We start from the raw sequence: 18766 nt of genomic DNA on the forward strand, positions 1-18766 counted from the left end.
GCAAACCAGCTCTAGATGAACAGGGCTGTTACTGGAGGTGGGCTGTACTATTTGCACAAAGGAAAACCACACGTTATTGCCTGAGAAGCGCAATCTTCATGTGTTCGGTACCTATATTTCAGCTGAAAGACGCAGAGAGGAACTCAGGCTGTCAAAATGGGGGTTCAGAGTCTTAGTGAACAAACTAAAACTTGCAAGAATGCAACTGAATGTCAAGTGTGACTAGAACCAGGGTTGAAATGCAGCTAAAACTTCCCCATCTCTTTCTTTTCTCTGTATTGGATCCTTTTTCAGAGCAATCACCTGTACAAGCTGTATTTGTAGTGCTTTCTGGGTCCACACGTCTCATCTTGCCAACAAAGAAAGACAGACATCCTGTCTGGTCTGCAAGAGGAAAATTCTACGATAGAATTTTGTATCAATGGCCTGAGTACTGGCTTTTATTAGAATGGGCTATATTATTTGGACAAATAAAAACACTATGTTCCTTCTAGAAAATGTGCAACTTCCATACATTCATCAGATTTTTTTTTACTCAAAACAGCAAAATGTAGCTCAAGTTTGTCAAGTGGGGGGTTGTTGTCTTAGTGAACAACTAAAGGAATGCAGGGAAGCAGTGAGCCCACCCCACAGCCTGACTGGATTCAACCTTCCCTGATGGAAGAGGTGAAGCCTGGCCAGGAAGGGTTGTCCCATGCCCTTGCTGGCACCATGGAGTGAGGGTGTGACTGATTCAGATTTCCCTGTGAAGAAGCCATGTGGCTCTCACACTCAGCTATGCCTGTCAATTTCCATGCTCTCGGGCCAGAAAGGATCACTGGACCTCCGGCTACCTTATTCTGCTGTCTCCATTTGTTAGTGAGGAGAGAGGTCATTTATCCAAGGCCCTTCACAGATGACAACAGTGCTGGTCTCTCAGGCTGGAGGAGCCTCTCCCTCTCAGAGAGATGTCTGGGGTCATGGAACCACGGTCCCTTCCTTCCCTCCAGGAGGAAGAGGGTGCATCTTCCAGCCCCCAGAGCTGTGCCCCCAGCCCTTGAAAACAGACTTCCTGAAATCACAAGGAAGACGGACGTGCTGGACAGTCAGGAGCATTTCAGAGTTCAGAAGGGAATTTGCTGTAGACGCTTGTTGCCCCATCTACCTTGTAAGAGTGCAGAGGTTATAATGTAGTGTGAGATTGTGGGTCATTGCCATACAGGGGAAGGAAGAGAGCAAGTTCTATACTGGGAATCCAACTCACAGACATGCCATTTACGGTCATTAAAGTGTGGGAAAATTATAGAGAAACTAAAGGAGCACTGTTTTCTACTCACATCACTTATGATCAATTCTTTTACTCATGATAAAACTGAACCTAGAGAATTTCTATCATCTCTTCATGTTGCACAACTTGGACACAAAATCAGGATCAAACCCAATGTCCCTTCATTTGAAAGGTCTTGCTCTTTGCTGCAGTTCACTTGACAGCTTTTCAAAGTGACCCCACAAACAACACACATCCGTCAAGTTCATGAACCTCTGAGGAAGACATGCCCTGAATGAGTTCACCTCATGGCGGGACCAGCTCGAGGCCAGATTTTGTGGCCCTTCTTCCTCTTTTAAATGAACTTGACTCCACGGTGAACAAATTGTCTTTCATTTCTTCTTCCAGAGCCCGTGTCAGCTGACTTGGAGCAGCACGGGCATCTGGGACACATCACAGCCCCTGGAGGAAGCATCCAGGGCAAGCCAAGGTGAAGACCATTGTGGCACCGAAGAGAGGGAGTTTACACTGCATATCATGAATGAGGAGGTGCTTTTCCTTCCCACTCTGTGTAACAGACACAACCAGCTCCTCAGCACCTTCTCCTCCCCCCCACTTTGTGGAAGGTCCTTGGCGCTTGCCCTGTCCACAGGCCTGGGAGACAGGAGCTTTCCTGAGGTCCTAAGGATTCCTGAGAATCATGCTCAGGGTCCAGGGAGAGGGACTCATGGTTCTTGCACCAAAAGGCATCTTGGTTACTTCTCTGGAGTTTGGTTAACTAGTTTTTGGAAAACCTTGTGAGAGATTAGAGATTTGGAAGCTGTCGTCTCATTAAAATTCAGTCAGCACATAACACCTTCTCCGGTATTTTCCAGTCAGAACGTGAGGGACTCCAACCTGACAGACTAACAAAGAAACACATGGGCACAATCAGATTCAGGGACATTTCAAAATCTAATAATGTGACCAAAGTCAAGATGAACTGAAAGGAGAATATTTATTTATGTATTTATGTATTTATGTATTTATTTATGTGTGAGAGAGAAGGAGGGACAGAGGAAAAGAGAGAGAATCTCAAGCAGGCTCCATGCTTAGCACAGAACCTGACTTGGGGCTCAATCCCACCAACCTGGGATCGTGACCTGAGCTGAAATTAAGAGACTCGGCCAAATGAGCCACTCAGGGGCCCCAAGAACGGAGAATACATAGATGCTTCAGGGAATCCCAAAGGTACTGAACTAAAGTAGTCCTCTTCTTGGCAGGAAGTATGTTCCAAGACCCCAGGGGCTGCCTGTGATGGCAGATAGTACCGGACCCTACGTGTCCTATGAGGTTTCCTGTACGTTCCCACCCATGATCAAGCTTCATGTATGAATTAGGCACAGTAATAAATTAAGAACAATACCTACAAAAAAAGATAAGAATCCTGAGTATACTGTAGTCAAACTTATGCATAACTGCCCTCAACTAATCTGATGTAGTGTGTTCATCCTGCTCTTGTGATGATGTGAGATGATAAGATGCCTGCATGAGGAGATAAGGAAGGTTTTTTAAGGTTTATTTATTTTTGAGAGACAGATTACGAAAAGGGAAGGGGCAGAAAGAGGGAGAGACACAGAATCCAAGGCAGGCTCCAGGCTCTGAGCTATCAGCACAGAGCCTGAATGGGGCTCAAACTCACAAATCTTGAGATCATGACCTGAGCTGTACTCAGGCACTTAACCAATTGAGTCACCCAGGTGTCCCCCTGAAAATATATGTTTGAGAACATATGTGATTATCTCCTTAGGATAAACTCCTACCTGCATGGCTTAGTCCTGTAAGCATGAGCCTCTTGATTTCAGTTCAGCTCATGATCTCCGGGTTCCTGAGACCCAGCCTGGCGTCCGACTGGTTGGGATTCTGTCTCCTCTCTCTCCCTCTGCCCCTCTCCCTGCGCCTGCGTGCACTCTTTCTCATGTTTCTCAAAATAAATAAATAAATTATTTTTTAAAAAGGATAAACTCCTAAAAGAGAATGTCTATGTCGCAGTATCAGCACACTTAAATTGTGAAGACATTTTGCAGAACCCTTGAAAATTTTTATACCAGTGTTCACTCCCATTATCCTTTATGACAGTGTATTTTCCCGGCCCTCTGTTGGACACTCTCCTCACCTACTTTTACCTTTGCCAAGTTGAAGACACTAAGTTTTATACCCATTTTTTATTCTGTTGGAGAACAAGAAGCAGGAGGCACCGTAAGAATGTCTGGAAGGAAAGGGACAGAACAGCAAGAAACTGAAAACAGTTCCATTCCCAGGACAGAGCCGGGACTGCTCGCTCTCTCCAGAAGGACATAGTATGGGCATCAGGCCTGGGATAAGAATGTTTTGTCTGGTGCCAGATGTACTCATGACCCAGTATGGAATACGCTGCAGGTGCACAGCCTGTCAAGAGGCCAAATACTACGTTGTATGTGCTTGCTGTTATCAGACAATTTGCAAAAATAAAAGAGGCTTGAGCCAGGGGGCCCAGGCTTTGGCTCCTGGAGAGTCTTAGCCCCCTGCTTTGCAATTCTCTCCTCACCACACCTTCAGGCCCTGTCTCTCTACAGCTGGTGCCAGAACAGGGACCTGAAGGTGGCCGTTTGCCACACTGCTGAAAAAGTGCCACAGAAACCGAATGGAATTTTGGAGCCGGGAAGCTCAGCCTTCGGGATTTCTGGAGGGTAAGTATGGGGAATTCTACTTCATCTAGTTAGGACTCAAGTCTTCAGCTCTTGCAGACTTTATAAAGAGCTCAGGGGTAGAAGTGAATCCTTCTGCGTTTGAGGATTTGTTTTATTTGGTAAAGAAACATTGTTACTGGTTACGCCCTCTGGCAAAAATGCTTTGAATCAGAAACTATGGAATTAGATTTAGGTGCTGTGGGCAGAGCTCATCAACAAGGAGAAGTAATCCCTCTCTCCTTATGGTCTTTATGTAATTTAATTTCCCGGTTTTGCAGCCCTTGCAGTCAGAATCCGGGGAAGAAGGGGGCATTGGTCCTTGCAACCCCTCACTGGCTGAAAGTGATCATGAGCCTGTGGATAATGAGGACTGGGAGCCCAGCCCCTAGGCCCACCACCAGAGGGACAGAAACCTACAGGCGTCCCGGGTTAATGGCCCAGAGATAGTTGCATCTCAAGCCTCCGGACACCTGCCTCCCACAATGCCCCACGGTCCTGAGCCGGTCTATCCTTTTGAGGAAACTAAATGTTCCACTTATTCAAATAACCCATTTCTTGATACCTCCGCTGGGAGCATCGCAGTTCCTGTTTCCCCCATGATGCAGATGCTTCAACAAGCTAAGCCTGGAGGGGACAATGAATTAATGGCTACTATGCCTGCAGTTTATCCTGTCAACATTACCCAAATTCCTCCATGTCAGCAATATCCTCAGGGAGGGCAACGACTTGATCATCATTACCTTTAAGTTTTAAGGTCATTAAGGATTTGAAACAGGCTTGCACGCAATATGGTGTTAATTCCCCTTATACGTTGGGATTGGTGTCTGCTTTAGCGATTCAGAGTGACTCATTCCGTGGGACTGGGGGGGTCCTAGGTCGCACTGTCCTAAGTGCTTCTGAATTTTTGCAGTTTAGAACTTGGTGGGATGAAAAAGCACAGATACAGGCCTGGCGTGATGCCACCGCCAATGCTCCTGTCCCCATTACCCAAGAACAACTTAACGAACCGGACAATGGTTTGGCATACAGGTTCAGCTTCAGTAGGATGATCAAGCCTCGATACAAGTTAGATTGTGCTGACTTGGTGTCTGGGAGAAAATAGCTCCCCCTGGACAGGCTACAACCTCTTTTGTTCAAGTTAAACAGAGTCCTAAGGAACCGTGTAGATTTCATCCCTGGACTAAAGGATGTTATCTGCGGGCTTACCTGATCTCTTACAGCTGCTGGCTTTTTTTTTTTTTTTTTTTTTTTTTTTTTTTTTTTTTTTAAATTTTTTTTCCAACGTTTATTTATTTTTGGGACAGAGAGAGACAGAGCATGAATGGGGGAGGGGCAGAGAGAGAGGGAGACACAGAATCGGAAACAGGCTCCAGGCTCCGAGCCATCAGCCCAGAGCCTGACGCGGGGCTCGAACTCACGGACCGCGAGATCGTGACCTGGCTGAAGTCGGACGCTTAACCGACTGTGCCACCCAGGCACCCCCAGCTGCTGGCTTTTGATAATGCTAATAAGGAATGCCAGCAAGCTTTATGACCAGTGAAGTCTCAAGGACATGATTTAACTGATTATTTAAAGGCCTGTCAAGATACTGGCTCAGAGATCTATAAAATGGGACTACTGGCAGCGGGTATTCAAGACACTGGACCTTACAAACAGTCCAAATGTCCTCGCTGTGGCAGATTGGGACATTATAAAAGGGATTGTCAACAGCCCAGTCCTAACAATTCTGGCGATCCACCTTGGCCACCCGAGGGAAATACTAAGCCTCCTGGATTATGCCCCTGATGCAATAAAGGCAATCATTTTGCAAATTAATGTAGATCTAAATTCCATGAGAATGGATCTCCCCTGCCCTCTCCATGGGGAAACCGGATAATGCCCCCCACCCCAGGGTCCTAATGTAAACAATATGGGGAATCAGATACTACAGTTATCCTGTGAGCAAAGGACTCATGGAGTAAATCTGTCCCTCAGTCCATGACCCCCTCCAGGCCACAGGAGGGAGCTCTGCATTAGATATCCCAGCCCCAGATTCCCTGGTCATGGATTCGCCATGGGAATTTATAAGGTTAAAACTGGGATTTATGGCCCCTTGGCCTTCTTATTGGACAAAGTACTCTTACATCCAAGGGAGTTCATGTCCACTTAGGAATTAGAGATGCTGATTTTAAGGATGAAATTTTAGGAATGGGTAGTACTTCTGTTCCTTACTGTGTCATGGCAGGAGATCCCATTGCTCAACTAATTACATTGCTTTAAATTCCATGACGATAGAACGGCAGGGAGGGTTTGGACCTACTGGCAAACCGGTATCTTGGCAAATGTTTCTAAAGGACGGAAGGCCTGAGATGACCTTACAAATAAACGGAAAATTGTTTACTGGCCTGGTAGACTCAGGAGCTGATGTCACCATCATTGCTTCTAAGTTTTGGCCCAAAATTGGCCTCTTTGACCTGTATCTGCAGTCTTTACAGGTGTAGGAAAAGCTACTGATATCCCACAGAATGTTGAAATTTTTCTATGTAAAGGGCATGAAGGCCAGGCTGCTACTATCCAGCCTCATGTTACTGATAGAGCTACTAATCTGTGGGGAAAAGACCTATGAAGTCAATGGGGAGCATACATTAATATTCCTTATGTTTCCCCTGCTGCAACCAATATGATGTCCAAAATGAATTATAATCCAGTAAAAGGGCTTGGACAACAAGAAAATGGGCATATGAAGCCAATTATTGCTGAAATGTGGCCTCCTTGTGTGGAACTGGGATATCCTGTACAGAATTCGAATTTAGTGTAAGGGCCACTGTTCCTGAACAATGTTATGTCTTACCATTAAAATGGTTGACAACTGTCCTGGTGTGGGTGGAACAGTGGCCCCTTCCAAAAAAGAAATTAGAGGCTTTAGAGCAATTAGTGCAAGGATGCCGGTCATATAGAAATGTCCACCAGTCCATGGAATTCTCGGGTGGCTGTGATAAAGAAAAGATCTGGGAAATGGAGAATGGCAACGGACTTAAGAAAGTTAATGAGGTTATACAACCTATGGGACCTTTGCAACCTGGGCTCCCATCCACTACTATGATGCCTCAGAACTGGTCATTAATTATAGTAGATTTAAAAGATTGTTTTTTCACAATTCTATTACAGCCAGATGATAGAGAAAACTTGCTTTCTCTGTACCTTCGTACAGTCATATGGTTTCTGTGCAATGCTATCAATGGAAAGTGCTTCCGCAATGTATGCTAAATAGCCCTACTATGTGTCACCATTTTGTTAATCTGCCGCTTTCACAATTACGCATTTGGTTTCCACAGGCGTTGATTATCCATTACATGGATGATATTCTTTTTGCTGCAGAAACGCCTACACAGGTAGAAGATCTTTATCAAGCTGCTAGATTATTGTTACCCAAATATGGCCTAATAATAGCGGAGGATAAGGTGCAAACCCAAGATCCCTTCCTTTATCTTGGTGCAAAAATTCACAAAGCAACCATCATTCCCCCAGTAATTTCCAGAAGTTACTAGAAGATATAAATTGGTTGCGACCTGCTTTGGGAATCCCAACTTCTACCTTATTTCATCTTTTCCAAACATTAGCCCGTGATCCCAACCTTAACAGCCCTAGGGTCCTCACAAAAGAGGCAGAGGTTGAACAATGGATTAAAAATCATATTCAGAATTGTCAGCTCACTTGTATTCGACTTAATGTTCCTCTTCAATTATTGATTTTTCCTTCACGTTCTCCAACTGCAGTCTTATGTCAGGATGGGGGAATCACTGAATGGCTGTTTTTACCAAAAAAGGACACTAAACTTCTTACCATATATCTGAATAAAATTGGGAATATAATTTGGAGACGCCGATCCCAAGTACATGTGCTTAATGGTGGTGATCCCTCCTCTATAATTATTCCCTTATCATATCAACAAAGTGATATGGCTTACCAAACTAATATAAAAAGGCAAATAGCCTTGTCCGATTACGTAGGGAAGTTAGACAGTCACTATACAAGGGACAAAATTTTGTCATTTCTCAAGGCTACCTCATGGATTTGGCCAGAGAATTCGAGACCGGCCTTTAGCAGATGCTGACACATATTTTATAGATGGAAATGGTCATGGTAGAGCTTCTATACACGGTCCTATTTCAAAGGCCTGACAGACACCCTGTACATCTACTCAAAAGGCTGAATTAGCAGCCGTTATAGAATTGTTGCATCTTGTACCTGCCTCCCTCAATGTTGTGACAGATTCACAATATGTGTGGCTCACAGTCCTAAATATTGAAACCGTACATACTGTTCCATGAAATGAATTACATCATCTGTTTTTGCATTTACAAGAATTAATACTCCATAGGCAACACCCTTTACATATCACTCATATTCACAGTCATTCTAACCTTCCTGGACCGTTAGCGTTAGGAAATTCCATTGCTGATGACTTATTACAAGGCACCTTACAGATGACACAACAGGAGCATATGCTTCACCATAGTAATGCCTGAGGACTTGCCCATAGACACGCTGTAACACATGCTCAGTCAAAAGATATTGTTAGTGCCCGTCCTTCCTGCAAGCCCCTCACTGTGGCTCCATATACCTCTGGAGTGAATCCTTGTGGACTACAGGCAAATGAACTTTGGCAATCTGATGTTACCCATATTGTAGCTTTTGGTAAGCTCTCTTATGTGCGTCTTACTGTGGATACCTTCTCTAGATAGATCTGGGCCACGGAATGTACCAGAGAAAAGGCTATGCACGTTATTGCTCATTTTCTTGAAACCTTTGCAATTCTAGGTATCCCACAATGCATTAAAACTGATAATGGCCCTGCATATGTATCTCATAAGGTTCTTTGCAGCCCAACAAATTACTCCTCTTACAGGCATTCCCTATAACCCTCAAGGTCAAGGGGGACCTTGTTAATTAAACAAAAAGGGGGAAAAGAGGAAGGACTTAAACCTACATCATGGAAACAATTACACTAAGTCTTATATACTTTAAACTTCCTGGACATACAAGGACCCCATACATGTCCTGTTGCTGAGGTACACTGGCATAGGCAAAAAGCCACCCTTGTTTATCAGCTGTTATATTGGAAGGATGAGAAGGGACACTGGGAAAAGGGAGAGGTTGTTGTGTGGGGCAAACGGTATGCTTGTGTCTCTACAGATCAAGGCTACCAGTGGTTACCCAGTCACGGCTTTAAATTCAGGCATGAGCCGAACCAAGCGACCTCAGTTCAATATGACTCCACTAATCAAAGAGTTTCACAGAATGTCTATCCAGAAACTGATAATTGTGCCCAATGCACCACACCCTCTTCCAAGGTACATGAGGTCGCTCAACCTCCTACTTGGGCACAAGTTAAGAGGTTGACACATGATGCTGAAAAAATATTGATGCAGACTTGCAGCCCACAAACTCCTGCTCACCTCTTCCTTGTGATGCTCGCGGTTATAACTACTAAAGTAAGCACTGATAACTATAATTCCTGGGATTATACCCCTCATCCACCTCTCAGTCAGGATATGACTCAATTGGTATGACTCCCCTGTGCTGGTGTATACAAATGACAGTGAATGGACCCCTGGGCCATTTGATAGCAGAGGACCACGTAGGCCAAATGAAGAAGGTACTGTTATGGATGATTATACTATAGGGATTGAAGGTCGCACTATATGTTTCCGGTATGGGAAACACAGCCTCAAAAGTCAGCCTCAAGCATGGCTATCTATTATTAAAAATGGGACCCAGCACAAACATATGTTTATACTATCAGCCCATTCTCTGATTGGCTCCGTCTTACAATTAATGACACTCCTCCAATGTTTCTGTCTTGTGCTACTCGTACATTGTCAGAATGGGACGGATGGGTGACTTGGGAGGCATGTAGATGGGAGATAGGCGAGTTCCTTTAAATACTTCCTATGGAAGTGTTATTGATTGGAACCCTATGGGCTCAGCACGCCTTAAAAATTCATGACAAAATCTACAATGGTGTGTGCATAATCATACTATCCCCACCACCCCTAATGGCTCAATTGTTTGGCACAGTGGGGGATTTTCTGCCCCCAGTCCTCATTTACAACCAGGACCCTTACAAAAGTATCTATGGAAATTAACTGCTGCCTCCCACCCTTTCCATACCTGGAAGGGCACATATTATAAATTTTTTTTTAACGTTTTTATTTATTTTTGGGACAGAGAGAGACAGAGCATGAACGGGGTAGGGGCAGAGAGAGAGGGAGACACAGAATCGGAAACAGGCTCCAGGCTCCGAGCCATCAGCCCAGAGCCTGACGTGGGGCTCGAACTCCCGGACCGCGAGATCGTGACCTGGCTGAAGTCGGACGCTTAACTGACTGCGCCACCCAGGCGCCCCTCGAAGGGCACATACTATAAAAACAGCTCCAGCAACATTTCTACTTTACCTTTCACGATCAATAGTACCTAGTACATACGGGCTGTGTCCGTTTGCCATGCATACTATTAAAAGGACAGAGAGTTTGGAATAATTCTGAGGCCCTTATAATCGGTGTTAACTGCTCATTATACATATAAATGTTGTCTTAACAATTCTATACTCTATACTCTGTCCCCGGAAAGCTTATATTTACTTAGAGCACCTTAGCCTGTGGCTGCCGCTTCGCATGTCTCAACCACGGCAACATTGTCCAGAAATGTATCTAATGGACCAGGCTCTAAGCGAGCTCTTCATCCATCCCAACGGTTTGCTGGAATGCTTGTTGCAGCTCTCATAGGCATTATTGCTGTGACTGTGGCCACAGCTACTGCGGCTGTCTCGTTGCCCCATGTGCAACAATGGCATGAGAAATCGCACCAACTTTGGAAGACACAACGGGATATTGACAGTCGACTGTCCAGTGAGTTTGCAGACCTACAACAGGCTGTGTGATGCTGCTGGGAGGTCAATTACTGAGCCTACAAAGACAAATATTACAATGTGATTGGAACACTACATCAATATGTGTAGCTGCATTACCGTTTAATAACACTAAATTTCCATGGAATGATGTTATGAGGCACTTGCTCGGGCAATCTAATGTGTCTTTGGACATTCAACATCTGCAAGCACAGATATATGACACTTTCAAAACCAATCTGGACATGTTATCGGGTTCTAAGATCTTAGAAAGTATATCAGAGGGATGAGGAAAATTAAGCCCTGTAGAGCATGTTAAGATTTTTAGCTTCTCTACTGCTATTCTGCTTATGTTAATATGCGGTGTATTTATCTTTGCATGTACAGTCTGTGCCAGAGACGATGAGCCTGTCAACATATCGACCAACAGTTCGGGTCATGCAATGTCCTCCTACAATCCATCAAATACAAACAGAAAAGGGGAGATGCTGGAGAACAACAGGCCAGAGGCACCGTAAGAATGTCCTGAAGGAAAGGGACAGAGCAGCAAGAAACTGAAAGCAGTTTCATTCCCAGGACAAAAGGCCATTGGGACTGCTCGCTCTCTCCAAAAAAACTTCATCCGGGCACCACCCTGGGGATAAGAATGTTTTGTCTGGTGCCAGATGTACTCATGACCCAGTATGGAAAACACTGCAGGTACATGACCTGTCAAGAGGCCAAATACTATGTTGTATGTGCTTGCTGTTGTCCACAATTTGCAAAAATCAAGGAGGCTTGAGCCAGGGGACCAAGGCTTTGGCTCCTGGAGAGTCATAGTCCTCTGCTTTGCAATCCTCTCATAACACACCTTTAGGACCTGTCTCTCTACATATTCCACTCTCTCATTTTCTTTATGTATATTATTACTAATACATGCGTGTGACATTTTGTGTCTTCCTTTCCAAAGTGTTCTCTAATATTTCTGATTATCTCTTTTCCTATTATTTGAGTGCAGCTTACACACTGTTCCATTCCTTTCAGGTTTACAACATAGTGACTCTCATATAATCTAATAATTGCACTGTTGGGTATTTATCCCCCAAAAGTGAAAACACTAATTCTTTTATTTTTTAAAGTTTATTTATTTTTATTGAGAGACAGAGAGAGAGTACACAGGCAGGGGAGTGTCAGAGATAGAGGGAAAAGGAGGGAGAGAGAGGGGATCCCAAGCAGACTCATTGCTGTCAGCCCGGAGTCTGATGCAAGGTCCACTCACAAACTGCGAGTATGCACGTCCACACTAAGGAGCATTGTATAGACATTGAGATGCTATTTCCACATCAGAAATGATTTTTGTTTTAACTGAGTTTTGAAACATTTAGAAATAGAAGTCCAAGAAAGTGTTTCTACTTTTCGCTTTTGCCCGTATCACCATCACGGGGCTGGAGGACAAGGTGCACAGGGACACAGCCACCTCAGCAATGGCATGGGCTCATGAGCTCTCCTCTCCTGCAATCATGCCTCACCCCTGAGCCTGACCCTGTGGAGTCCAGAGCTGTTGAGAAAGTTCTTCCTCTCCCCACTGACACCCAGGCTTCTGCTCAGACATCTCTACCCAGTTACAGTCCAGACCCCACTCAGGCTTCTCAGTCAGAATCCACCCGAGAGCAGAGAAGTAGGGGATGTCCCCTGACCTTCCATCCCACGTGAGGCCACAGGACTAAGGAGGGAAGACCCAGCTGCCTTTCTCCACCTCAGCCAGGCCCTCCCTAGGGTCTTCTTGAGCTCCAGCACCTGGACAGGAGCCCGGACACCAGGAGACGCCCTCATCCCAGATGATGTTCAGTGTTTGAGGTTCTTGTAAAAGTCACCCTGATACAACCTGTGTCCACCCATAGACAAATGGCTAAGGAAGATGTGTGGTATATACACACATATACAATTACACATGATAGACTATTATGCAGCCACAAAAAGGATGAGATCTTGCCACTTGTGACAACATGGATGGACAAACAGGGCAGTGTGTCTGCTACGTGAAAGAAATCAGACTGAGAAAGACAAGTACTGCATGATCTCACTCATATATGGAACTTACAAAACAAAGCAAATGAATAAATAAACAAGCAAACAGCAGAATCAGACCTATAAATACAGAGAACTCACTGATGACTGTCAGAGGGAAGGAGGTTGGGAGGATGGGCACAGTGGGTGAGGGGACTGGGAGACACAGGCTCCAGGTATGGAAGGAACAAGTCTTAGGAATAAAAGACACAGCACAGGGAATATCATGAGTGATACTGTAACATCACTGTCTGGTGACAGGTGGCAGCTACACTCTGGTGAGCACAGCATGGTGTAGACAGAGGATGAAGGGCCCCTGGGTGGCAGTGGGTTCTCTGCTCATGGTCCCAGGGCCATCGGATCCAGCCCCGCAGGAATCAGCCTGCTTGAGAATCTCTATTCTCTCTCTCTCTGTCTCTCTCTCCTCCTCTGCCTCTCTTCCCTGCTCTGGCTGTCTCTCTCTCAAAAAAAGAAAATGTAATAGAATTTGAGTCACTGTGTTATACACCTGAAACTAATGTAATTGTGTTTTTCAACCATATTCAAAGTTAAAATATTTTTAAAAAGAAATTAATTAGGGAGTATAAACCGTAGGGGTGTCTGAGTGGGTTAGTCATCTGACTCTTGATTTCAGCTCAGGTCACGTATGATCTCCTGGCTCTCCTGGCTCCTGGGTGTGAGACCTGCGTCAGGCTCTGTGAAATGGTGCGTCCTCTCCCATGGCTGCAACTGCAGAGAAAACATGTGCAGTTACAGTAAGGCCTGGGAAGGCTAAGTGAGACTGGCAGAAACACAGACCTCTATACATGCAGGTTTTGTGTGGGGTGTGGGGTGTGGGGTCAGAGGAGACACTGGGGTGTAAAAACAATTAATTGGATGCAAGAAGAAAGGGACCAGACATAGAAATGAACAAAACATCCCAACATGGCATCAAGGTCGGGGGACATAAACTTGTCAGGCACCCATTAGGCATCAGGCACCATTGCCTGCACTACATGGTTCAAGACAAAGTCTCTAAGGAACAAGGAGACTCTGAAGAGTTGGAGGAACCAGTTTCATGGGATCAATACTCACTGGAGGAGGAAACGTCCATCTCATCAGGCAGCTCACTACTACTGACCTCGGTGTGACCCTGCTCTTCACTGAGGATCTTGGCATGTTTTCACCTGACACAAATGTGATGGCCGAGCCCTTGGGGGAACTGGCCTGTTCAGGCCTCCTGGGAGGGGACAGAGGGTAGCACTTGCAGACCCCAAAGTAGGAAGGCAGCCAAAAGGAGGGATGAGGATGTAATGTACGAAGACATAGGAAATCAGGGTCTGGGAGAGGACACTGGGATGTCCGCGTGGGTGTGCAGCTTACCTGATGCAGGTAGGTGTGGGAATCCCCAGGCTTGTGGTAGTTGATGGCAGAGTTTACCTGCTTAATGTCCACGCCTTGGCCACATAGGTTGCTGGCCACAAGAATTCGTTATTGAAGACCTTTAAACTACTGATACCAAGAAAGCTTTTGTCAGAAAGACAATCATAAAAATGTTCACAGTCATTTATCTCAGTGGTCTCACTTCCTCCCAAGGACACAAGACATCTTTCCATCTCTCACTCACCTCTCCTGCCAGGGCATCCCACAATGGATGGCAATAGCTGGCAAGTCTGCTCCACCAGGAGCTGGGCCAGGGCAATGCAATGCTGCACAGACTTCACAAAGATCTTGCCTGTGTGGAAAGTAGGGGGGTGTGGGCCCATGGGTGTGTGTGTGGAGGGGAGAGTGACAATGTGCCAGAGTGGGAGATTTCCGGAAGTATACCCTCCACATGAATCCCACTAAGTCCCTCTTATTCCCCGCTACATGATTCCTTTTTTCCTCTAAAGATAATTACTCTTCCTTTCTCTCCTTTGCTTCAGATTTTCCTGAGCAAATCGGCCTCTGAGGAGATACAGAGAACAGTAACCAAATCTGGCAGACATGTTAGGAGACAGGAAGGAGGTACTCCATGACAAAGGGATAAGTATTGGAACTAGGGTCTGGAACGACCGTGACCGATATTCCGGCTTATGAAACATTAAACCTAAGACCTACCCTAATTCTGGGAGTAGTTTTAGTGTCAAAAGTTGCACAATCCGTAAGCTGAGAGAAAGCTTCTCCTCAGGATGTGATACAAGAAGAAATAAGCATATTTAAGAACCCTAACAGGGCCAGTGTATACTGGAATATTTAAGGATTTAAAAGCCCTTCCAGATTTTTTTTAAAGTTTATTTATTTATTTTAAGACAGAGAGAGACAGAGTGAGTATGAGCAGGGGAGGGGCAGAGACAGAGACAGAGAGATCAAGAGAGAGAATCCCAAGCAGGCTCCACACTGTCAGCACAGAGCCTGACACAGGGCTCCATCTCACAAACCATGAGATCAGGAGTCCTACCCTTTAATTATTATTGATGGGTGTTAACTACTTTAAAATATGGAATTAAAGACAGAAGAAACAGCAGTCCTCAATCGGGAACTGGTCTGACACTGACAGCTGGGCCTCAGTGTGGTCAGAAGCTGGCTGATGCCACCACTGGGCCATATTTTGCCTGTGGGACATGAGCCAGTCATCTCACAGAACATCGACAGCACACAAGGAGACTGTGAAACCATGACAAAACTTTGTCCAGTTACGGACAAAAACAAGGCACCGTACGACCCACAAAATACCGAACATCTCCCTATGCTGGTTACTGAGCAATCGCTGCTTTTTACCATTACTTTGTTTATCTCAAGTTTTTATCTAAATTCCAGTTAGTTAACATACAGTTTAATATTAGTTTCAAGAGTAGAATTGAGTGTTTCATCACTTACATACAACACCCAGTGCTCATCACAAGTGCCCTCCTTAGAACCCATCACCCATGAAGCCCATCCCATTTAAACTGTGATCCACCTAGAAGCTTGACAGCTTCTCAGTACTGACCACCTTGTTTGTTGGGATTTGTGATAATATTAAAACAAATGACTTAAAAAAATTTTTTTAATGTTTATTCGTTTTGAGAGAAAGAGAGAGACAGAGTGCAAGCAGGGGTAGGGCAGAGAGACAGGGAAACACAGAATCCTAAGCAGCCTCCAGGCTCCGAGCTGTTAGCAGAGTCTCAGGCGGGGCTTGAACTCACGGACCGTGACATCATGACCTGAGCCAAAGCCGGATGCTTAACCAACTGAGCCATCCAGTGCCCCAAAACAAATGACTTTTTGATAATTCAATTCCACTCTAATCAATGCTGGAACACCTATATTACTTAGTGAAACAACACACGACACGTGACTTAAAAACATTCATGCATTAGTACAAGATCCATTCCATGTGCAGATGGGCCTATGGATTTAATGTAACAGAAAAACACAGTCAATGATACTGTTTCAGATTCCAGTTTACTAAAACCTCACAGAAAATACACGGTGTGTAGATTTACTATAGTACCAAAGATGAATATGCATAATTATCTGAAAAGTTTATGACACATACTATTCTCCTATATTTGGTCAAGGACATAAATTTTTTCATATACTTCAACCAAAACAACACAAGAGATGCAGAAGCAAATCTGAACATCCAGTGGTCTTCCAACCAGACAGACAAGAAAGAGACTTGCAAAAATGTAAAATGCAACAAAACCACTATTCTCATTGCCCCTTTTATTTGGGAACATGTCACTTCCCATACAAACAATATTTCTGTTTTCATATGATTGAAAATGAATTAATAAATATTTGAACCTGTTTTAGTCCTACTGTGGTAAATAAGGATCGATAGAATCCACAGACACACAATTATCCCTGGGATCCTCACTAATTTCTAAGACTGTAGAGATATCCTGAGAACAAAATGCTGGAGAATCAGTGACTCACACAGCTCCTGGTCCACGGCTGAGGGACACAGTGGGACAAAGAGCGTTCTGTGCAGTAGGTGAGGAGTCCAGGCCAAGTCCCAGGTCCCCAGGCCTGCCTCTCAGGGTCTCTGGACCCAGGGCGGCGTCGGGGGCGGGGAAGTCCAGTGTTGGGGAGCCCCCATCTGCCCTGGTTTCACTTCTCCCTGTCACAACCTGTGTCAGGTCCTTCTGCCTGGATACTGATGACACGACCTCGGTTCACACTATTAGTGTCTGGTTTCCGAAGAAGCCAATCAGCGGCACCGCGGTTCCGGGGTATCAAGTATCAGCACCCGCTGCCTGAGGCTGACATTTCTCCCCAGACCCCGAGGATGCGGGTCGTGATGCCCCCAACTTTGCTCCTGCAGCTGTCGGGGGCCTTGGCCGTGACCCAGACCTGGGCGGGTGAGTGCGGGGTCGGGAGGAAAGGGATTCTGAGGGGCAGGAGCCAGGAGACCGCCCGGCGGGGAAGCCGGACCTACGGGGAAGGCGACTGTCCTCCGCCCCACCCCAGACCCCCACCCGCCTCCCGCCCCGCCCCGGCCTGCCCTCCCTCGACCCTCTCGCACTCCGCCCTGCTCTCCCCAACTCGGGTCCCCCTCCCCCTGCCCTCCCAGCCGCCTCCCCCTGGGACCCGGGCCCCGCGCGGGGAGGAGGGTCGGGCGGGGTCTCAGCCCCTCCACGCCCGCAGGCTCCCACTCCCTGAGGTATTTCCACACCGCGATGTCCCGGCCCGGCCGCGGGGAGCTCCGCTTCATCTCCGTGGGCTATTTGGACGACACGCAGTTTGTGCGGTTCGACACCGACGCCCCGAATCCGAGGTCTGAGCCGCGGGAGCGGTGGATCGAGCAGGTGGGGTCCGAGTATTGGGACCAGGAGACGCGGAACGCGAAGGACAACGCACAGAAATTTCGAGTGAGCCTGCAGAACATGCGGGGCTACTACAACCAGAGCGATTCCGGTGAGCGCCAGGGCCCGGGTCCAGGTCACGACCCCCATCCTCACGGACGCGCCGGGGCCGCGTGACCTCCGTCCCAGGACCTTGGAAGAGTCCGAGGGAGCTTATAGGAGGTTTTACTTTAGGTTTCACCTTAATCACTGCTGCTCTGGGGGCGGGGACAGGATCACACAACATCCAGTGGATGTATGGCTGTGACATCGGACCCAACAGCCGCCTCCTCCGCGGGTACAGTCAGGTGTCCTATGACGGCAAGGATTACATCGCCCTGAACGAGGACCTGGGCTCCTGGACCGCAGCGGACACCGCGGCGCAGATCACACGCCACACGTGGGAGGAGGCCTGTGTGGCCGAAGACATCAGGAACTACTTGGAGGGCACGTGCGTGGAGTGGCTCACCAAATACCTGGACATGGGGAACGAGACGCTGCTGCGCGCAGGTACCGGGACCGCGGGGCCTCCTCGATCTCCCCTCCACTGGGGCTGGCTGCCCACCAGGAAGGGAAATGGACTCAGTGTCACGACAGCGCCCCTCCCACGGGTGGGAAGAGGGAGATCCGCCTCGGAGTTCATATTCCTACTAGAGACTGACTCACCTTGAGGGTGTTTTTCTCTATAAAGGACAGACAGGAATCCAGTCTCTCCCTGGGATGTAGGTTGAGACATCCCAGAAGTAACCCATCAGCAGTTCCCTCTGACCCTGGAAGCCACCTTATGAACCCTGACCTTTCCTCTCAAGGCCTTGTCTCCATCTGGGAACATATTTGGAGATCTGACTCCGGGTTTTCTGAGTCATTCACCCTCCACCACACTCAGGACCACAGTGTGTTCCCCCCTTAGACCAGCAGCTTCCTACCTGGGCTTCTCTCCCTGATTCCAGAACTTAACAAGAATCAGGAGATCCCAAAGGCTAGACTGCTCTCTGGGTTTTGTGCTTCTTCCATCCAGACCAGTGGTCCTGTCCACCTCAGGATGGTCACATGGATGCAGTTTCAGTGGCCCATAAAGCTAAACCAC

The 18766-nt window shown here is 46.5% G+C and overlaps 1 protein-coding gene and 1 long non-coding RNA gene across 7 annotated transcripts in view; one reads left to right on the forward strand and one right to left on the reverse strand.

Annotated features, from left to right (window-relative positions):
* Positions 1–5544: 5544 nt before the first annotated feature.
* Positions 5545–18760, reverse strand: LOC125166148 (uncharacterized). The gene is made up of 3 exons (XR_007152371.1): positions 18638–18760; positions 6408–6413; positions 5545–5555 (listed from the first exon to the last, which is right to left on the reverse strand). It is a non-coding gene; the product is annotated as an uncharacterized LOC125166148 (long non-coding RNA).
* Positions 17036–18766, forward strand: part of LOC125166131 (class I histocompatibility antigen, Gogo-B*0103 alpha chain-like) — a 31478-nt gene continuing 29747 nt past the window's right edge. For 3 of the 6 annotated variants that reach the window (XR_007152355.1, XR_007152354.1, XM_047859857.1), the window contains exons 1-3: positions 17037–17196; positions 17483–17752; positions 17875–18189. Coding sequence is in view for 3 of the 6 variants with exons in the window: in XM_047859857.1 (XP_047715813.1) it covers positions 17124–17196; positions 17483–17752; positions 17875–18189 (658 nt within the window). In the remaining 3 variants the exon portion in view is untranslated. Of the gene's footprint in view, positions 17197–17482; positions 17753–17874; positions 18190–18766 lie in introns of all 6 variants that reach the window. The other 3 variants (XR_007152356.1, XM_047859859.1, XM_047859858.1) reach the window with 2 other exon arrangements.

Source organism: Prionailurus viverrinus, chromosome B2, assembly GCF_022837055.1.
Source record: "Prionailurus viverrinus isolate Anna chromosome B2, UM_Priviv_1.0, whole genome shotgun sequence".
Classification (NCBI taxonomy): Eukaryota; Metazoa; Chordata; class Mammalia; order Carnivora; family Felidae; genus Prionailurus; species Prionailurus viverrinus.